The sequence below is a fragment of the Podarcis cretensis genome (genome assembly GCF_951804945.1).
Source record: "Podarcis cretensis genome assembly, chromosome: 4".
Classification (NCBI taxonomy): Eukaryota; Metazoa; Chordata; class Lepidosauria; order Squamata; family Lacertidae; genus Podarcis; species Podarcis cretensis.
In genome coordinates, this window is record NC_137173.1 from 58,797,562 (window position 1) to 58,817,515 (window position 19,954).

At 41.2% G+C, this 19,954-nt stretch overlaps 1 protein-coding gene across 1 annotated transcript in view; it reads left to right on the plus strand.

Annotated features, from left to right (window-relative positions):
- EFHC2 (EF-hand domain containing 2) overlaps positions 1 to 19,655 on the plus strand; it is a 58,007-nt gene extending 38,352 nt beyond the window's left edge. The window contains exons 10-15 of the mRNA XM_079974517.1: positions 2,475 to 2,671; positions 3,764 to 3,897; positions 9,271 to 9,468; positions 10,275 to 10,367; positions 17,629 to 17,734; positions 19,471 to 19,655. Coding sequence (XP_079830643.1) covers positions 2,475 to 2,671; positions 3,764 to 3,897; positions 9,271 to 9,468; positions 10,275 to 10,367; positions 17,629 to 17,734; positions 19,471 to 19,569 — 827 coding nt within the window. The 3' untranslated portion in view covers positions 19,570 to 19,655. The remainder of the gene's footprint in view (positions 1 to 2,474; positions 2,672 to 3,763; positions 3,898 to 9,270; positions 9,469 to 10,274; positions 10,368 to 17,628; positions 17,735 to 19,470) is intronic.
- Positions 19,656 to 19,954: the final 299 nt, after the last annotated feature.

Genomic DNA, 19,954 nt, shown 5'->3' on the forward strand with positions numbered 1-19,954 from the left:
TACTTGATTTAGAATGGGCATTTAATATGCAGCATGCTGTATGGGGGGCGGGGAAAAGCAAATTTAGGTGCACTTTTCTGATGCTTCAGTAATGTATTGGTGGTCTGAGAATTTAATGCAGTTTAGCTTTTAAGGAGATTACGCAATGCAACTGCAGTTCCCAGGCCTAAATGGATCGCAGGTGGTAGAATCTGTTGGATTTGAATGAAGGTTCATTGTTGGTGGGTGGGGCCGGGGTGATGGAAAGGGATTATACCCTTTTCTCTCCCTGTGTTTATGATAATTATCTGGTGCACTTTGTGGCTCCTGTTGCCTCAGAGGCAGTTGTGCATATCTTTTGAGATGGGGGTACTGCCAACGGGTTGGGAGACTTGACAATAAGTTGGGTAGTTTGCTGGTGTGTGAAGAATAGGGTGAAGGCTCCATTGGAAATGAAAATGGCAATCCTGTGAGCTGGCTTCTGGCTCTTTTTTTAGACTCTTGTGCTTGGCTGACCAAATCCTTTTGGGAAGCCTGAAAGTGGGACCTGAACACAACACTCCTCCCCCCAACTTGTGATTCCCAGCAATTGGTGTTCAGAGACATTTACTGCCATCGGATAGCACAGGGATTAGGAGCCAGTGCCCCTCCAGCTGTTATTGGACTCCAACTCCCATCAGCCCCAGGCAGCATGGCCATTGGTTGGGGATGACGGGAGTTCAGACTAAGACCAACATATGGAAGGCCACAAATTCCCCATCTGTGATAACAGCTGATAAGACTAGTAGCCATTCTTTCTTCAGCTAGTGGCGATAGGAATGGGGACAGACTTGTTTATCATCACCATCAAAATTCATACAAGAAGGCTGGGTCTGGTATACTCCATCATTCTGGGGAATTGCAACAAGAGGAAGTGATAGAAACTCTTTCCTAGGTGCTGTTTGTGCTCGGGTAAACAAGATGGTATACTTTGTGTTGTGCTGTATTTCTGAAAGCAAAATACCGCACCTTCTCCAACCTCCCAGATCCTTACACTAGTGGAAGAGAAAGAGAGAGAGAGAGAGGGGGGGGGGGGGAGAGAGAGAGAGAGAGAGAGGGAAGTTTGGGCTTTGCTGTCTTTGTCAGTACCTTCTGAATAATTGGTTTTATTTTTCCATATATTTTTTCCTTGCAAAAATTATTTTATAGTTGTTAGAAAGTAAATGTCTCTAAGTGAAGAAACCCAGAACCAATAATGGCATTAAAAGCTTTTGTTGACTAGATAATGCAGCTGTCTGCTCAAACTGATGGTCTTATATGCATCAGTAACTAGATGGGAGGAAGCTGTTGTGACCTGGCTTCTATTCTTGACTCTTAAATTTTCATGCTTTTACAGGCTTAAGTCAGATCCTGAATTTTACTTTAATGGATTTTTCACCTTTCAGTTTTATTGTGAAAGAAAGATTTCTGAACCAAACTCAGGTTGAATAAAGCATTACAGGTTCTGCATTTACTTACAATTTGGACTCTAAATGGAATTTCATTGCATTGCCCATCCCTTTTTATGACACTTATATCACCAAATAATACATATGAAACATTTTATGATGCCTAATGCATGCTTTGGGGCTTTTGGTTTGGGAGTGCAGATATAAGCAGGAAATGAACCACAGGCATACCAGAGTTCATGTACTGCTTGTTCAGCCCAAAGTATTATATGTCCAAGGGCATGATCTGAGGGCACATGCTACAGCAGCCACTTAGTTGAAGCTAAGAGGGTCTCTGGTTGGGTCGGTGACACGATAGTGGACTCCCTGAGAGCATAAAGACTTCCATTCCACAATGGAAAATGGCAGAAAATAAAAGTACTTAGTAAATCTGGGGTTGACCAGGTGGTACCTCCACATGTTATTCAACTGAGCTTTCATCGGCCCAGGTTGCATGGCCCAAAGGTCAGGGATAACTAACTTTCCCCATTGATTTCAATGACTTGGATTCTAGGATAAACTAATTTAGGAAAGTTTCCCATCTCCTTTCAGTCACGGGAGCCCCTTGAAAAACCTTTCCTGAGGGCTGGAGACACTCCTGAACAATGTGTGACGGGGTGTGGGAGACTGATAGGAATCACCCTAGGCTTGGGTGATAAGATAACTTAAAGAAATTGATGGAAGGAAAGTTTCCCATTCCCCTACTTCCAGGAATTCCTTAAGTTAACATAATGTGGAATCCAACCCATTGAAATCAGTGGGTCACGTTCGTATTCCTCCCTGGCAGGCTCCTGCACCACATCCCACACCATTCCCAGCCCACAGGAGAAACTTCATGAAGGACGCACTTAGCTGTTGTGGGTGAACTCCTTTGTCAGACACTGAAATGGCCATATCAAGGAATCTGCATTTAAAGGTGGAAATAAATATTGTGGTATGGCCAGCTGGCTGATAGGAAATTTGAGGGTGTAGTTTCTTTGGTTTCTTTCTGAAATATACAACTTGTTATTTATTGTTCTCTTGTTACAGGGATAGTTGGTGGGAAATTCCTGGAAAGAGGTCGTGTTAAGAAGCCTGGGCAAGAGCTATATAAGGCTGAACTGTCTGAGTACTACACAGCAAAGGATCTGTATGTCGGAGCTAAAGTGTGTTTCCATGGACACGTCTTTCTTTTGGTGGATGCTGATGAGTATGCTTTCAACTACATGGAGAAACATGCAAATGAGGCAAGCTGTGCTTTCCAATCCTTATTTGGCCTTTAAAGCATATGGAGTTTTATTATCTTGCTTAAATAATGGTGGCTCTGAAAACCACTGTTTATTCACCCCCAAGATCAACACAGAGCCACCGTTGTCTCATTTGAAAATGACCCGGTGAGAAAAACGGGTCCATGTTCTCAACCTGTTCTCTGCGAGATACATACCAAATAATGTCTTTGGTAAATGTCATGGAGTGCACTTTGTGCCCGATGATTCAGGCTCGCAGATTGACTTTCATAATGTCCTAATCCTGCCTTTGTTCCTGGAAGAATAAATCAGCAAAAGCAAAAAAAGAGAACTGCTGATACAGTCTGCACTGTACCAGTTAATTTTCCCGTGCAAAAGATAAAGGAGTCGAAGCTAACCAAACAAAATTCATAAGAACATCTGATAGTTGTTATGGTTCCTTCTCCACAAAGGAGTTGTGCAAGAGCCCTTGGGAGAAGGAACAACCAAATAGGGATAAAATTAGGATCCTGAAAAAGGATAGTACAGCATAGGGGCACTGTTTTTAAAAAGTTGTATGTTATGGGTAACTACGTAACATATGCTAATGAAATAGCCATGTTCCAATAAAGTTGCATTAGGGTCACTTACAGACAACCTATTACTGAATGTTCATCCTGATGTGCTTGAGCAAAGTTTGCAGGGAGATTAGATGCCAACCACTATTTATTGAACATTCATTCTGATTTGTTGTGCAAGGTCCCCAAATGGTGAATGCTGTTCTATTTCCGGTGCTGAAGTAAGATTCTGCAACAAGTCCAATTGGCTTCTGTATGTGGAGGGAGTGCCACATCTTATGCAGCACAATGTCTTTGACTGGCACTGATTTTCTCAGGTTGAACTTGGCATCACTTTGAAAACTTTTTATAAAAGCTACTTAGGGATTCATTGCTGGTGTTTTAAAAATAATGCAAATATAATGCAACTAATGCATGTCTTTGTCATAAAGGATATGAATAACTAGCTACTGTAGTTTTCAAGCTGCTGTGCATTAGTACTTTGTATGTATTAAATATATGTTCTGTTAGTCTCACCTGGACCCTTTCTTTACAGTTTCCTATGGCCAATATCTGCGTAATTTTGGACAAACTGAAGGCGATAGGAGAACCTCGAGCAAGAGAGATTAAGCAGATTTTTGCAGCTGCTGATCCTCAACACACCACCACTATTGATTATGATGAATTTAGGTAAGTCTCTGAATGCCTAGACAAAAGGCAGTTTAAGTTTAGGGTATCTTCTGTGAGGTTCCTATCATCAATAACAGAGAGAGAAACTCTACGAGAATGTTGGATATTGGCTTTCTCTATTACATAGAGCACAAACAGGTTAACTAACACAAGGTCCTTAGCAGTGGTACCTGTGGAGCACCTATGGAGTCTTGTTCTGACCTGAATTTGTATCTTTTGGTAGGATGGACATATTGTGTGGAGTTTTGGCAGTCTCATTGCTATAAATGATAGGTGCAGTGAATACACACAGGCTGCATACACACCCTACTCTTAAAGCACATTTTCACCCCACCCCCTGCACATTTAATAAACTACAGTTCCCAGTACAGTGGTACCTCTGGTTATGAACTTAATTCATTCCGGAGGTCCATTCTTAACCTGAAACTGTTCTTAACCTGAGGTACCACTTTAGCTAATGGGACCTCCTGCTGCTGCCGTGCCGCTGGCGCATGATTTCTGTTCTCATCCTGAGGTAAAGTTCTTAACCCTAGGTACTACTTCCGGGTTAGCAGAGTCTGCAACCTGAAGTGTTTGTAACCCAAAGCGTTTGTAACCTGAGGTACCACTGTAGTCTATGGGGAGGGCCGGTGTGCTTTAAATCTACGGTGTGTATACTGCCTCAGATGTGTGAAGCTGCCATACACGGAGTCACACTTTTGGACCATCCAGTTAATCAGCGTTTCCCACTCTGATTAGAAGCTGCTCTCTAAAGATTCAGATAGAGGGTTTTCCAGCTGCCTGAGATCCATTTTTTAAAAAGAAGTGTAAGGTATCAAGCCTAGGTCCACACACCTGACTCTGGTTGCTGGCATGTTCTGATGATGCACACCTCACCCTGTTCCTAAGGCTCTTGTTGGAATTTACACAAATGCCTCACTGACGAGTGCAAAATTGAAGCAGATGACAAACCCACTTTATTGTTCCTATATTCTATTCCTGATTTCCAGTCCTGTTCTTTCATTATACAACAATTTCTGTCATTTGAAATCCTTAAGGCTGCAGCCTATGCACACTTACATAAATCCCATCGAACACATTTAATTGTCACTAAACATGCATACGTGTTTGCCTTTTTCTTGATACATGCAATAATTACAGATCTGTGTAGAAATATTGTCAAAGTAAACACGAAACCTCCCTGTGGAAACGCAAACTTTTTTCACTTTCTCCTTGTCTTTTCATTAAGGGTATTTTCCTGCAAATCTGTGTTTTGCAGGACACTGGCCTGAAACAGTAAAAATGTTTAAACTAGGATCTTCAAACTCACTTCCAAGTCATTTTCATCTGGGCAGAAAATATGCAAAAATTATACTCTGCTCTGAAGCTTCCAGTTACTGTGCTCTCTCCCCTGCCCTTTATCTTCTTTTCCATCTAGCCTGGAAACAGATGATTTGTTTGTTTTTTCCTTGAAAGCTAAAGTGCGACCCCAAATTTTGTTCTCGTAACGCCAGTTGATGATTTGGCATTATGTTTTAATGGCCTGGTTTGATCCATTTTCTACAAACATATTTTACAACTGGGCACTGTTTTGTAAGCACAGATGGATCTTTATCATATCCAGGGACTCAGTTTGGATGTTTAAAGTAATGTGCATGATTGTTGTGTCTTTGTATTGAAATGAAAATCAAATGGCAAAGTACCATGCACATATTGCGGTTTTATATTTCTGAGAATTTCTTATATCAGGAAAAGTCATACTGATTTTGAGCAAGCATCCATACATCTTTTTGAAATATTTGGCTTTTGTTATGACTTAAACCCATCCTGTGCAATGTGCTTTTTAACATGTGTAATAACTTGAAGAGAACTTTGCAAACTAACACTTTCAAATCATAGTGCAATCAGTTTACCAACACGATAGCTTTAAGAAAATCCCCTACCTTGACACAGATTGAGTTTACTTTTTGTTCTTAATGCAAAGACACTTCAGAACACACTGGAAAGCAAAACAACAACAACAAAATATTTTTACCAAATCAGTAGATTGTGCATCACCTAAATATAACAACTTTTGAAGGTTTTTTTTGGGGGGGGGGTTGGGGAAAAAAATTAATATATTTGTTTCCATGTTATATGAATTAGTCATTATTTCTATATGCAGCTATTCAAAAAAGTGTTTATGCTGGATGAGTAGATAAAACAGCTTCAAAAAGCACAATTATGAGCAGTTACGACATTTTGGAGTTGGGGTATTGTTTAGGGAATATTTTTTTTGCTAGGGGGGTTGTTGCTGTTATTGATATTAATTTTTTGTATCTTTATTTTTAGATCTTATGATTTATGTGGAAATTGTTTGATTTGGTTGTGTACTTTTTGCTGTGATTCATTCATTGTTTATGACTACCTTTGATATTTTTGTAATTATGTTCTTTTTCATGTTGTAAGCCACCTTGAGCATGGTTTTAACTATGAAAAGGCTGCCTACAAATAAAATGATGTATGCCTGTATGTATTTTTCCATTTCATTTTTTAATTTCCATTCCATTTCATTGTGTTGAAGCTCAACAAAAATAAGATTTTTTTTTTTTATAAATATTTATTGAGATTTTTTAAAATACAAAATGCAAAAATAATAAACAATATAACATGGATCATAACACATTTTTCAGAACTTCTTTGGACTCCCTCGCATCTCCCACTTCCACTTACATCGTTGTAAATTTTTTCCAGCAATTTATCATCTTGTTTATATTCTTAAATTTTATTCAGTTAATTTAATCTATTCTCCACAAGTTTATGTTTCCCTCAATCTCACTTATCGTCAAGTTCAATCTAATTCAGTGGTAGGCAATTATTTATGATCTAGCATCCTTCTTAGCATTCAACCAAATTACAATACTTTTGTAGATAAATCTTGAATTTCTTCCAGTCTTCTTCAACCCTCTCTTCTCCCAGGTCTCGGACTCTGCCAGTCATCTCGGCCAGTTGCACATAGTCCATCAGCTGCATCTGCCATTCTTCCAGTGTGGGTAGATCTTGAGTTTTCCAGCTCTTGGCAATGAGTATCCTTGCTGCCGTTGTTGCATACATAAAAAATGTTCGGTCCTTCTTTAACACCTTCTGGCCGACAATGCCCAGAAGGAAGGCCTCTGGTTTCTTAGTAAAGGTATACTTAAATACCTTTTTCAACTCATTATAAATCATTTCCCAGAAGGCCTTCACTCTAGGGCAAGTCCACCAGAGGTGAAAGAATGTTCCTTCATGTTCTTTACATTTCCAACATTTATTATCAGACAAATGGTATATTTTGGCAAGTTTAACTGGGGTCATGTACCATCTATATATCATTTTCATTACATTTTCCTTCAAAGCATTGCATGCAGTGAAGTTCAGCCCAGTGGTCCACAACCTTTCCCAGTCCTCAAACATAATATTATGCCCAATATCCTGAGCCCACTTTATCATAACCGATTTAACCATTTCGTCTTGTGTATTCCATTTCAGCAGCAAGTTATACATTCTTGATAAAACCTTAGTTTTTGGCTCTAACAATTCTGTTTCCAACTTCGATTTCTCCACCTGGAACCCTAGCTTTTTGTCATTTTTAAAAACTTCTTTAATCTGAGCGTAATGTAACCAGTCTCGCACTTTATCCTTCATTTTCTCCAAACTCTGCAATTTCCAATTGTCTCCATCTTTTTCTAATATTTCCCAATATTTTGGCCAGTTGGCCTCCATATTGAGTCTTTTTCGGGCCTTAGCTTCCAGAGGTGAAAGCCACCTCGGAGTTTTATTTTCCAATAAGTCTTTGTATTTTGTCCAGACTTTAAAAACTGCTTTCCTGACAATATGGTTCTTAAAGACCTTATTAATCTTAACCTTATCGTACCATAGATATGCATGCCAACCAAAGGCATTATTAAACCCTTCCAAGTCCAATACGTCAGTGTCCTCAAGAAGTAGCCAGTCTTTTAGCCAGCAAAAGGCTGCGGCTTCATAATACAACTTTAGGTCTGGCAGGGCAAAGCCCCCTCTTTCTTTCGCATCAGTTAGTATCTTGAACTTAATTCTGGGCTTTTTGCCCTGCCAGACAAATCTAGATATATCTCTCTGCCACTTCCGGAAACACTCTGTCTTGTCCACAATCTGCAATGTTTGAAACAAAAACAACATCTTTGGCAATACATTCATCTTAACAGCAGCGATTCGGCCTAACAGAGAAAGCTTCAATTTTGTCCAACTATCCAAATCTCTCTTAATTTCAGACCAACATTTTTCATAATTATCCTTAAATAGACTCAGATTTTTTGCTGTTATGTTTACCCCTAGGTACTTTACTTTTTTAACCACAGTTAGTTCCGTTTCTCTCTGAAACTGTTCCGACTCTACATCTGTCAGATTTTTCCCCAACACCTTAGTTTTCTGTTTATTTAGTTTAAATCCTGCCACCCGACCAAAATCTTGAATCAGTTGTAATACTCTTTTTGTACTAGATTCTGGCTCCTGCAGGGTCAAAACTAGGTCATCTGCAAAAGCTTTAAGTTTATATTGTTTCACTCCGACCTGAATCCCTTCCACCAACCGGTCCCCTCTAATCATATTCAAGAGCACCTCCAGAACTGATATAAATAACAAAGGGGAAATCGGGCAGCCTTGTCGTGTTCCTTTTTCAATTTTAAACTCTTCAGTGACCACATTGTTTACTATCAATTTAGCCTTTTGTTCTGAATATATTGCATCAATCCCATTCTCAAAACCCCGACCCACTCCCATTTCTTTTAAATTTCCCTTCATAAATTTCCAAGAGATATTATCAAAGGCCTTCTCCGCATCTATAAAGATTAACACTGCTTTTGTATTTATATCAATTTGCAAAAGTTCCAAAATGTCAATAATGTTCCTTGTATTAGCAAACATGTGTCTACCTGGGAGAAAGCCTGCCTGATCTTTATGAATTACTTCATTTAGAACTTTTTTAAATCTACTTGCCAAAACATCTGCAAAGATTTTGTAATCCACATTTAAAAGGGAGATGGGACGGTAGTTCTTAAGTTGTGTCTTTTCAGCTTCCGATTTTGGTATCAATGTGATGAAAGCTTCCTTCCACGATTCCGGCGCCCTCCTCCCCTCCATAATTTCATTGCTAACCTCCATCAGTGGTTGAATCAAATGGTCTTTTAATATCTTATAATTCTTGGAGGTTAGCCCGTCTGGCCCTGGAGATTTGCCCGGATTTAATGTAGATGCTAGTTAAAAATTAGCAGTATGTTTTGTGCCAACGCAGTTTTGTACTAATGCAAGGCCACTTCAGAAAATGCTGTATACATTTGTTGCTCTTTTCAGGTACACTTCACGCAAGCAGTTATAATATACATTTTTTTTCTTCCTCAGAAATTTGCTGTTGAATATCTCAGATAGAAATTTATCAGAACATGAAATTATGACCCTTGGGCGATACTATAGCTTGAGAGATAAGAATGAAATGGATACCACCTATCTTCTAGCAGTGGCCCAGGAACAACTTAAGAAAAATAGCTTTGAGAATTTTGGTCAACTCTTGGCAGTGCTTGTGTACAACGACCGGAGCAAGTAAGGAATGACTGTGTACATTTCTTTGTCGGGCAGGGCTTGTCCTTTTGAGAATCCAGTGTCACTGTTATGGTCTGAATCTAATTACTACAGGGAAACGATTTTTAAATCCTATTGACTTAATTGTTTTGGTCTGCAATCTGTTAATTCAAAGTTCCAGGTTTGGAAGAGAATATATCCGTCTGTCTCCCACTGGCCTTCAGCACATTTTAGCATCCTGGAGGCAAAGTGCTTGAGCAAGCGGGATTTCTGGGGCGTGGCGTGAGTGTCATTTGGGTGGGCAGATGAGCCTGGTGCCTAGTGGTGGTTTCTTCTTTTACTTTTCTCTCCTTTGCCAGAAGAGCCAGAGAGCTGCAGTCCTTCTCTGAGGGTGCATGAGGGGGAGGCCCTGGCAGAAGCACTGAGATGGACAGGTTGACTGGTGGCTTAGGAAAAAGGAACAGGAAGTCAGACCAATGGCCCACCTAGCTTTTGAGTTTGAGCAGGATCTGGAGGCGCTGGGGAGTGACCTGGAGCCTTCTGCAGCTAAAGCAGATGTCCTACCTCTGAGCTGCAGCCCTTGACCCTAATAAGTAGGCATGAGTATTAGTCTTCCCTGGTACTCAAAGCTCCACACAATGGAGCAGCTTGAAGGCAAGGAACAGTCACTGGACTGCATTTTAAGAAGCTTTCCTTTCCAAAAGCTTTCCCACCATCTTTTCCAGGTTACTATTTTTAAAATGCAGATATTGACACCTCTTAAACCAAGCATTTTTCTATTTTCATTTAAAAAATGAATTCCATGAGAAACATTTCTGTTTGTGCAGATGCGGACTGCTGGCCAGCGACAAGTGCAGGACCATATGCAAGTCCTTCAGGCTACCAGTAGCAGATGATCTTTTGCGAGCGATATTGGCTGCGTAAGTCTCAATCTAAGATTATATGAATTTATGTAAATGGTGTGTTGAGTCAGGAATGCTGGAAACCAGGAACAGTTTTTAAGCAAGTTGAGGAGGTTTGAAGGAGACATAGCCTCCCGGGGCATACACCTACGTTTCTTTTGTCTCACTGCTGCGGCTGGATTTGCTGATATCCGGAAGTAGAACAAGGGGTGCCTCAACAATCTTCTACTACTACTACTACTAATTTATTATTTGTATCCCACCCATCTGGCTGGGTTTCCCCAGCCACTCTGGGCGGCTTCCACAAAGACCAAAAATACACTAAGATGTCTCACACATTAAGATTTTAATCCTGTACAGGGTTCCCTAAAGCAGTTTTTGTTGGGGTCAACAAGTGAAATGTGATAGGCCATGACCCATGGTAGAAGCTAACAATCTTGCCACGGTGAGAGAAGTGCTGTTCCCTCTTAAAATTCCAGCTATACTGCAAAAGGGAGTCTGCTGCACTCTCCTTCAAGCATGAGTCAGTCCAGATCTTTACCTTTTCTCCCTCTCCCCTGAAGTCCAGCTTTGACAGGTGGCCAGGGCTACCCACCAGCCAATCACCTGACATCATGATAACATCAGGTGACAGCTAGCTTTGTGGCCCTGCCCATCTGTCTAGAGTTGACATGTGAAGTCAGCTTCACCAGCCTGTTTTCTGCAGGGGACAAACACTCTGGTGAAGCAGTACCCAACAGGATTGAACTCTCTGCTCACCAGCTGATGAATAGTGACTTCAGTCTTGCTCTCTGCTAGGCTCTGAGCAGGATTCAAACCACCCATGTATCTGAGTGGGAGTAGGGTGCAATTCTGTGTTGGCTGTGCTTGCCAGTTCTCTCATCAGCTGCTGAATTGATGGGGTGTTAAATCCTGATGGTTTGGCTGCATGCACCAGTTATATATTATTGAACCCCACTCCCCCATCAGAGTGATGTCAGCTGATTAACAGATGGGTGTGGTTTGGGGGAAATGGCCTTGTGGGCCAAATTGGCCCTGCCGGTGGGGCAAGAGGTTCCTCACCCCTACGTCAAAGGGTTGCATGAGACAGCTGAGGAGGAGGCATGCCTGGTGCAACTTCAAAGCATTCCTGCATGACTAGGGATTGAGGAGCAGCTCACTCAGGCTGAAGCAAACAGCCTTCCCTCTCCATCTGAGGCTGTTGGGGAATACAGAGGGAACTGCCTCCTGTTGCAAACTTTTGAAACAGTTGGGAAAACCTGGGAAACCTGTTTATCTGAGGTGAAAATGAGATGAGTGTACCCACAATAAACAGCTACCTTCAAATTGTCGCCAGAATCTTTAGCCTGACTTGAATAAAATGGCAAGCTGTCAGCAGTTTGCCAAGTTGTGCTTCTCCCCGTTGATCGCTTCACATATTCATGAGAGTTTCATTTTTGTCTTCATTGCAAACAGTCTTTCTGTGGATCCCTTCTTAACTTTTTATTAACGAGATGGATCACATGAGCTCTGTGTGTGTACATTACACTCTGATTCAGTGTCTTAGAGATGCTGAAACAGCCTGGATTATTGTTTAGGAACTGTGCTGTTCAGACAGCTGTTTCAATAGTGACGGTTTAAATATATATATAATACACAGATTGCAAATGCGGTCTGAATCTGACAACGTTCAGTGAAAAGAGGGGCCTTTGTTATTGAGGTGTGGGGCTGCTCAGATTGAAAACGACACGGCACAGATGTCAGAGTTCCGCTGGGCATCTATTGTACTGAGCAACCTGCTTGCAAAATGAGAGTGTAGGGTTATTGCTTTAACTTGTGTGACTTTAGGAATATTACAAGGTTTATAGCTCCCATATTTGCATTGAGGTGGGGGAGAATGAACCTGCAGTTTTACTGTGTTTTGGCATGGGCTTCTCAAGATGTGCTGTGAAACTCACGAGGGAAGCCTCTGTGTAAGGAAGGGTCAAAGCAGTACACTGGAGGAGAAGCATGCCGTCTCTTGGCCCAAGGCCACCCAAGTTGTCATCCCTTGCTGATGCCCAGATTTTCCTCCTCCTAACTAACCCATCTTGGGCTCTCAGGAGCTATGAGGCTTCTTGCTCAGGTCACTTCCTCCTTACCAAACAGCCCCCTCTCCCCCCCTCATCTCCTGTTTTGCTGAGGGCTTTGATATTGAATTAAAAGACTATATAATGCCAGACTTGCCTTGTATTGCCTTGTTAAAAGTGAAACCTCTCAGAACGTGAAATGGTTCCTCACCTTTTAAAGCCCTTTGTGGCCTGTCATAGGACAGCAGTAGGTAACCTTTTGTCTTTTCCCTCTTTTCTGAAATGCCTAATAAAAATAAGGCACAGTTATTAAAAAATCTGGTGCCTCGATAAAACAAGAACTTTTCAGGGAGTTCCCTGCGGTAGGCAGATGGATGACTTTTGCAATTTGCTGCACATTCATCATTTCTGACACCTGCTCATGAGCATTACTCAAAGGGAGTCAAATAATTCATTTTTAGAACTCCCACTAACCTGAACTGCCAAAAGTTGTTCTGGGACAGCTAGAATCCAGGAGTGAAATGAAGAATTCTCTCCTACTTCTGGAAAGCAGTAATTAAATAGATGCAACCAGAAAAGAGAGTTATGTTCTATCACCTATGATAAATGTAATAAGTATTAAACATGGGGGCCTTGTTATCTATAAACCATCGAGCAATAATATGAAACTGTATTTGTGATGTGTACCCTGATCCTAAATGTATTTCATAAAGTGAACTGTATTGCACCAGTTATCTGAAAGAGAAGCCCACATTTGCTTTCTCTGAACAGTGTGTTTAAAATCAGCGTATTAATCTGAAAATAAACTACAGGGCTTCATATCGCGAAATATGAAATGGGGCAAAGGAATGCATTACTTATCTAAAATACAGACATTAATTGAATTTGCTGTGGTTATTTGATAGCAATGAAGGCTAAGGGCTTGAATAGTTTCCCATGTTACTGTGCCACACTTGTTAGAATATTCTTTGAAAACTTGATCCAACAAATTTGAAAACTGGAGCATGTCCCCAGCTATTTCTTGAGTTATACAGTACTAGTTTTACAGGGGTAGAAAAAGCATGCACTGTTTTTTCCACAAGCACATTAACACACAACTCAGGCTTTGATAGGAACAGTGAAAAAGGAGGTAGAAGCCCCATCTTCAAGGGGCTGCATTACCTGTTAAAGATTAGGAACATAGTCAGGAGGTGCAGTTTGAGGTAGTTTTGACACTACTGGTCCCTGTGGCCCTCGCCTGCTTTTGATCTCCCCTCCCCATTTCACTTATTTCAAAGATTTTTACGCCGTCTCTTAGGGCACAATCCCATTCTGCACAGAGCGAGCCTGGCCACAGTTACCTGTGCTCCGATAACCTTCGGTCTAGACTATTTTGGTGTGTTTTGGGGAGTTTCCTTTGAAGAGTGCTCAGAAACTTAAGTTCAGAACCCAGCAGCTAGATTGCTACTTTTCTGGGAGCAAATCCCATTGAACAGACTTCTGAGTAAACATTCATAGATTGTACTGCAAATCAGTTACTAGGAAAGGAAGTGTGGATGGAGAAGAAGAAACTTGATGGGCGTGCAAAAGCACCTGAAGTTAACAGAAAGGGGTAATCTGAGGTTCTGTTTGGAAAGGCATGCATGGAGCAACAATTCAATGTACGGTAGTTAAGAGAAGCACAGGGTCAAAAATACTGCTTTCTGTTTTTGTTTTAAAAAATAAATTGCATACCCTCCAGTGGAAAATAATAAACAATTGGGTTTATATGTATTAAAAATTGCCTTCTATTCAAAAACCCACGACACAAATTAAGCAAATCTGCATATGGCTGCTTTGCATAATAGATTCTGATTCCGAGATCTAGGTAGCCAGGTTAACTTTGACTGACTGATTCATTTTGGGGTGATGATTTGGAAATGGAAGGTGAGAAGGGTCTGGAAAATGGAGACAGGTGGACTGTGGGACAGAGGCTGGAGAATGGTAGCTATTTGAGGAGAAGAACAAGGCTTTTTCAGGGCATTGGACCATTACCTCTGCTTAACCACCAGAAGTCCCTTCCTGAGTTCTGAAGTTTTTCATCAGACACTGTACATGCATTGCAAGCATTTCTTCCTTAGAACCTTATATCTCTTCCATTTTTCTCTGGTCTTTTCCAAGCCAGCCGAAAGAAGCATACTGTGAGCAGAGAATGGCAAAAACTTATTAATAAAATTGCAGGAGGTTAGCATAGTGTAGCCATCTAGTGTTTTCCCAAAAGATACTTTTGTGATGAAAGCTTGTAGTAGTAGCTGTAAAAAAAAAGGACACAAAATATATTACAAGGGCCATAGAGCTTACTGAAAGAATACACTTTATTCTTAGACTGAAGTGTAAATCAGGTTTAATGCCTGTTGACTTTTATTGGGTGTGTTTGCTATTTAAACATAAGGGATTGGGAATAATTATTATCCAGGATTTTGGATATAATCTCTAAAATTCTGGCTATTTATTGGTTCAATATTTTTATGTGATAAGTGATTACTTGTCCCAAACCAGAAGAAAAAATTATAATGTAAAACATATTTGTGGCAATTTTCCAGATTCCCCATCAGCAAGCAAACACAGGAACATAATGAACATCCCTAAACCAGTTGCATACTGCTGATAAACAAAGGTTTTTAAAATTTTCACATAGGATGGTCGGACCTCATGGAATTCAGCTTCTAAATTCAGAAATGAGTCCCATAGGAATCGGGCCTATAAGAAATATTCCCTTATGATAGTTAAAGCATGGGAGCTACAGGGACCACGACATCCCTGTCATTAAATTGTGCTAGTAGCATCAAGGCATGAATTGCCCGGGGAAGAGAAAGCAAACATAAGCAGGCCAGCACAATATTCAGAAAATACTCCTGCCACATCCCTCCTCACTGCGTACCCTCCCAGACAGAGGAGAAGGGAACATGAACACCAGTTCAAACCAGCTGTTCATCCTTTTTTCATAAGAGAATTCCAGATATAATTCAGTGTCTACTCCAAGCATATGAAATCAAAATAAATGAAGAGCTTAATTTTACTTTATTCTACATCATTTGTTAATTCTTATAATAGCAGGTTGCTCAAACTAGACTCACCTAAACAGTTTCATTTGGCACTCCCACTTCATTTGGAATTTTCATTTGGTACTCCTACAGTGGTAAGGTTCCATATGAACCTACCCCGACCCTGAGAACATCTTCTGAGGCCCTTCTTCGTGTGCCTCTTCCTCGAGAGGCCCGGAGGGTGGCAACACGAGAACAGGCCTTCTCTGCAGTGGCTCCCAATCTATGGAATGCTCTGCCAAGGGAAGTTTTCCTGGCATCTTTATTATACACCTTTAGGCAACAGGGACGCAGGTGGCGCTGTGGGTTAAAGCCTCAGCGCCTAGGGCTTGCCGATCGAAAGGTCGGCGGTTCGAATCCCTGCGGCGGGGTGCGCTCCCGCTGCTCGGTCCCAGCGCCTGCCAACCTAGCAGTTCGAAAGCACCTCCGGGTGCAAGTAGATAAATAGGGACCGCTTACCAGCGGGAAGGTAAACGGCGTTTCCGTGTGCGGCTCTGGCTCGCCAGAGCAGCGATGTCACGCTGGCCACGTGACCCGGAAGTGTCTCCGGACAGCGCTGGCCCCTGGCCTCTTAAGTGAGATGGGCGCACAACCCCAGAGTCTGTCAAGACTGGCCCGTACGGGCAGGGGTACCTTTACCTTTACCTTTTTAGGCAACAGGCAACAGGACGCAGGTGGCGCTGTGAGTAAATCCTCAGCGCCTAGGGCTTGCCGATCGCATGGTCGGCGGTTCGAATCCCCGCGGCGGCTTGAGCTCCTGTCTGCGGTCCCAGCTCCTGCCCACCTAGCAGTTCGAAAGCACCCCTAAGTGCAAGTAGATAAATAGGTACCGCGTTCTAGCGGGAAGGTAAACGGTGTTTCCGTGTGCTGCGCTGGTGCCGGCTCGCCAGAGCAGCTTTGTCACGCTGGCCACGTGACCCGGAAGTGTCTCCAGACAGCGCTGGCCCCCGGCCTCTTAAGTGAGATGGGCGCAAAACCCTAGAGTCGGACATGACTGGCCCGTACGGGCAGGGGTACCTTAGGCAACAGGCAAAAACGCTCCTTTTTTAGCCAGGCCTTTGGTTGACCTGATCAACATTCCATATCCTTTTAAAATGTGGCTCTTTTTGGGGGATATTATTGAGTTATTGCTTTTATTTTAATTTTATATACTGTGGTCCTTTTATGTGAACTGCCTTGAGACCTCTGGGCATAGGGCGGTATATAAATTCAATAAGTAGTCATAATAATCATAACAGTAATAATAATAATAATAGTAATAATAATAATAATAATAATAATAATAATAATAATAAACATTCCATCCATTGCATTTGAGGTAAAAAGCAGAAATAGTTAACTATTGTAATAAATCATCATAAAATTATTTTTTACAAGGTTTTATTTAAAGGTAATATATATTGAAGGGAAAAGGGCCCACCTCAAACACCATGACAAACCTATATGCAGATTGTGAGATTGTAATCTGTAGCACTGCCTCCATGCTTTGTAAAGTGGGTATATTCCCCGGGCCTATCTCCCTCTATCATACCGTTTAATATTAGCAAGTCCATCCGCCTTACAATTTCGGCTACTGTAAATATGATCTTTAGACAAATGGGAGGTACCTCTGGCTAAGTAGATATCTGGTTCCAGAATCTGATTGTAGTGGGTATACAAATTAACATCGTTGGCTCCCATACGTGTGTTAAAATCCTCTGCAATGATAAACACTGCAGTAGGATATAGGGATTCCAGGGATTCTATATAATTCTCTAGTTCTGTCCAGATAGTATTCACAGTAGATTTTGTTTTTACAAGGTGGTATGTAGACGTTAATCAGCATGAAAAATAGTTTCAAAACTATAACCAAGACAGCTTGGTTGCAAAGGGGTTCCATGGAATCATGACTGTTGTAGCTGCATTCAACTTTGTGGAGATGAAACATGCTATACCCCCCCCCCACTGGCCCCACCACCTTTCGTTGAGGGATTGGCTGTCAGTGAGTGACAAAGGGTATGTTTTCCCCCTCTGCGCGCACGCGTGCACACACATCATGAATTCATGTCCATTTGGTTCTTATGGGTTCAAAAAGATAGTTTCTAGGTAAAGGATGAAAAATCATTGCTGTGTTAAGCAAAGTAATAGCCAGTCACTTCCTGAATATGTGCATTCCCAATCTGATTTTAGGTGTGAAGATTGCAAAGAGCAAGTAAATTATAAGAAACTAGTCGATGGGCTAAACTGGAGAGATCATCCAATTCCAGTTTTCCAAACCATCTTGATGCCTTTACAGGTAAGCCAAAAGTATTTCTGACTAATGGACCTACACAAACAAGAACCTCCTACTGTAGCTTTCAAAGGAAGTCCAAAAAATTATTGCAGTCAAATAATAAAAAATGTACTTAGCAATAAATGAGAACAAAACATCCAAAACATTTTGTGGAATCTGAAACTTCACTACGCTTATATTCATATTCCGAGGGCCACTTCTTACTTGACTGTTGAGGTTGCACGTTGTTCTGATGAGGTATAAGCCACATGTTGGGTGTCTCAGTACATCAAATTTCTAACCTGTTTCCTGCTGCTGCATGACATCTGGATTGAAAGTAAAAATCTATGCTCAGTTTGCCTCAAAGTATTTTTGGTGTATTTCCCCCCTTGTTTTAATTGTTTAAATTGCTGAAGATAATTTTGATGAGTACATTTTAATGAAAAGGGGGTCCTGAGGGAAACTAAAGGAAGGAATGGAATTTGAATCCCCCTGTTGTATTTTTGAACTTTATCCATTATATCTTCATCTCACTTGTGATTTAGGATTGAGTATTTCTGGAGTGCTTGATGATTATATCTGACACACAGAAACCTCAGGCTGCGCTCTCATTGACTAACTGAATCCAGAGAGTTTTATTTAATCTGTCTACCAGTTTCTAAGCTAACAGGTCCCAGGAAATAAATCTTCTCCTCGCTGGTCCCATGGCTTCATAGATGCAGTTTACTGCCCTGATATCTTCTCCAAGAATGCTGTACTGAAGATCACTATTCCCCAGCTAGCTTAATCTCTAGCAAAAACTAAACAATTTATGTCCCAAAATTCCAAAGCCTGGTTTAAAGATGAGGTCTTCTCCCATCCCTGACAGCCATCAAACTGTCAACTGGGTCATATATTGTTAGTGGAGTATATTGAATGTATTCTGTTTTTATAGCCCTGATTCTCAAATGGAAAGAGAGATAGTTCAGGGAGCTTCTGGAGCAACAGAGATCTCATCCTTAAGATGGGCCTGGGCATGCCTTTGGAGCATTATATGCTGCCTGGGAAAGGGGAGTTTTCTGTGAGGCACTGGGAAATTATGCACATCCAGGTCTGGTTTAAAGAGGAGGCTTCTGCCACTGCTGAGCTCAGCTGTTTTTCGCACCAACACCCTTTTATCGTGGTAAGTTTTAGGAAAGCATGGAGGGAGGAAGCACTGTGGAGAGCTTCTTTGGGTTTGATCTTTCTGAGTTTTCTTGGAAAGCTCATGGAAAGCTCAAGCTTTTTCTGCAGGTTCTCTAAGAAAGTATGGAAACCCAAGTTGATTACAAGGTGGGCTGAGGAGAGCAAGCTCCTCACTAGTTGCACGTAACCAGTGGATTTTTGTGGTGGTGGTGTATTTTTAGGTTGAGCATGGGAATCAATATTCAATCCTGCCTTCAGAGTAGCCTCTAAGATTTTGCTAGTCTCCTGTTACTGATTCTCCTCAAATTAAGGCTGATTAGAGTGATTTTGTATTCCCCAGGTGAGTGTTAATGCTGCTGAGGTTTCTCCTTGTCTCTTTCTCTGTTTTAAGGCCATTTGTTCTAGAAACTTGCACCTGATTTCTTAAGCTTAAACATATTCTTGTTAATGTTGCTCTATAATACCACAGTTCTGTTTGTATAACGATTTATGGACGGAAATGAGGACAGCACAGCTTCATTGTGTTTTGTGCCATTTCTGGCTGCTTTCCATTTCAGCCCTAAATGTGTTTTGACCACTTATTCTATTATTTTTAGTATGAAGATGAATGGAGAGGGGAGCCACCCACCCTTCCAGTGAAGAAGGTTCAATACTTACCTCTCATGGTGGATCTCTTTGGTAATGAAGATTCTTAGCACCTCTTGCAGATAAATGTTGCAACTTCCTTTCTCTGGAGACTTACTGTACATGCTTTTTTAAATAAAAGAATCACAGTTATAGATTTTTGGGGAAATGTAAGTTTTTGGTTTTTTTACTTTATTGTAGAAATATAATTTAGATACTTTTGTAATTCTTTCAAACTTCAATAGACTGTACTGTACATGCACTTTCTCAATTAAAATCATTTAAATTTACCTTTACTCTCAGTTGTTATATGTGCGGTGAGCACTGGGTAACTCAAGAGTTTCCAAATGTTTTTGTGAAGTTTCTAGCTAAGGACCGTACCCCTCACCACCACCACATGCACATGCACACAGCCAGACTCTGCTGCCCTTCTGTTTTCTTACAAATTGCTTGGGG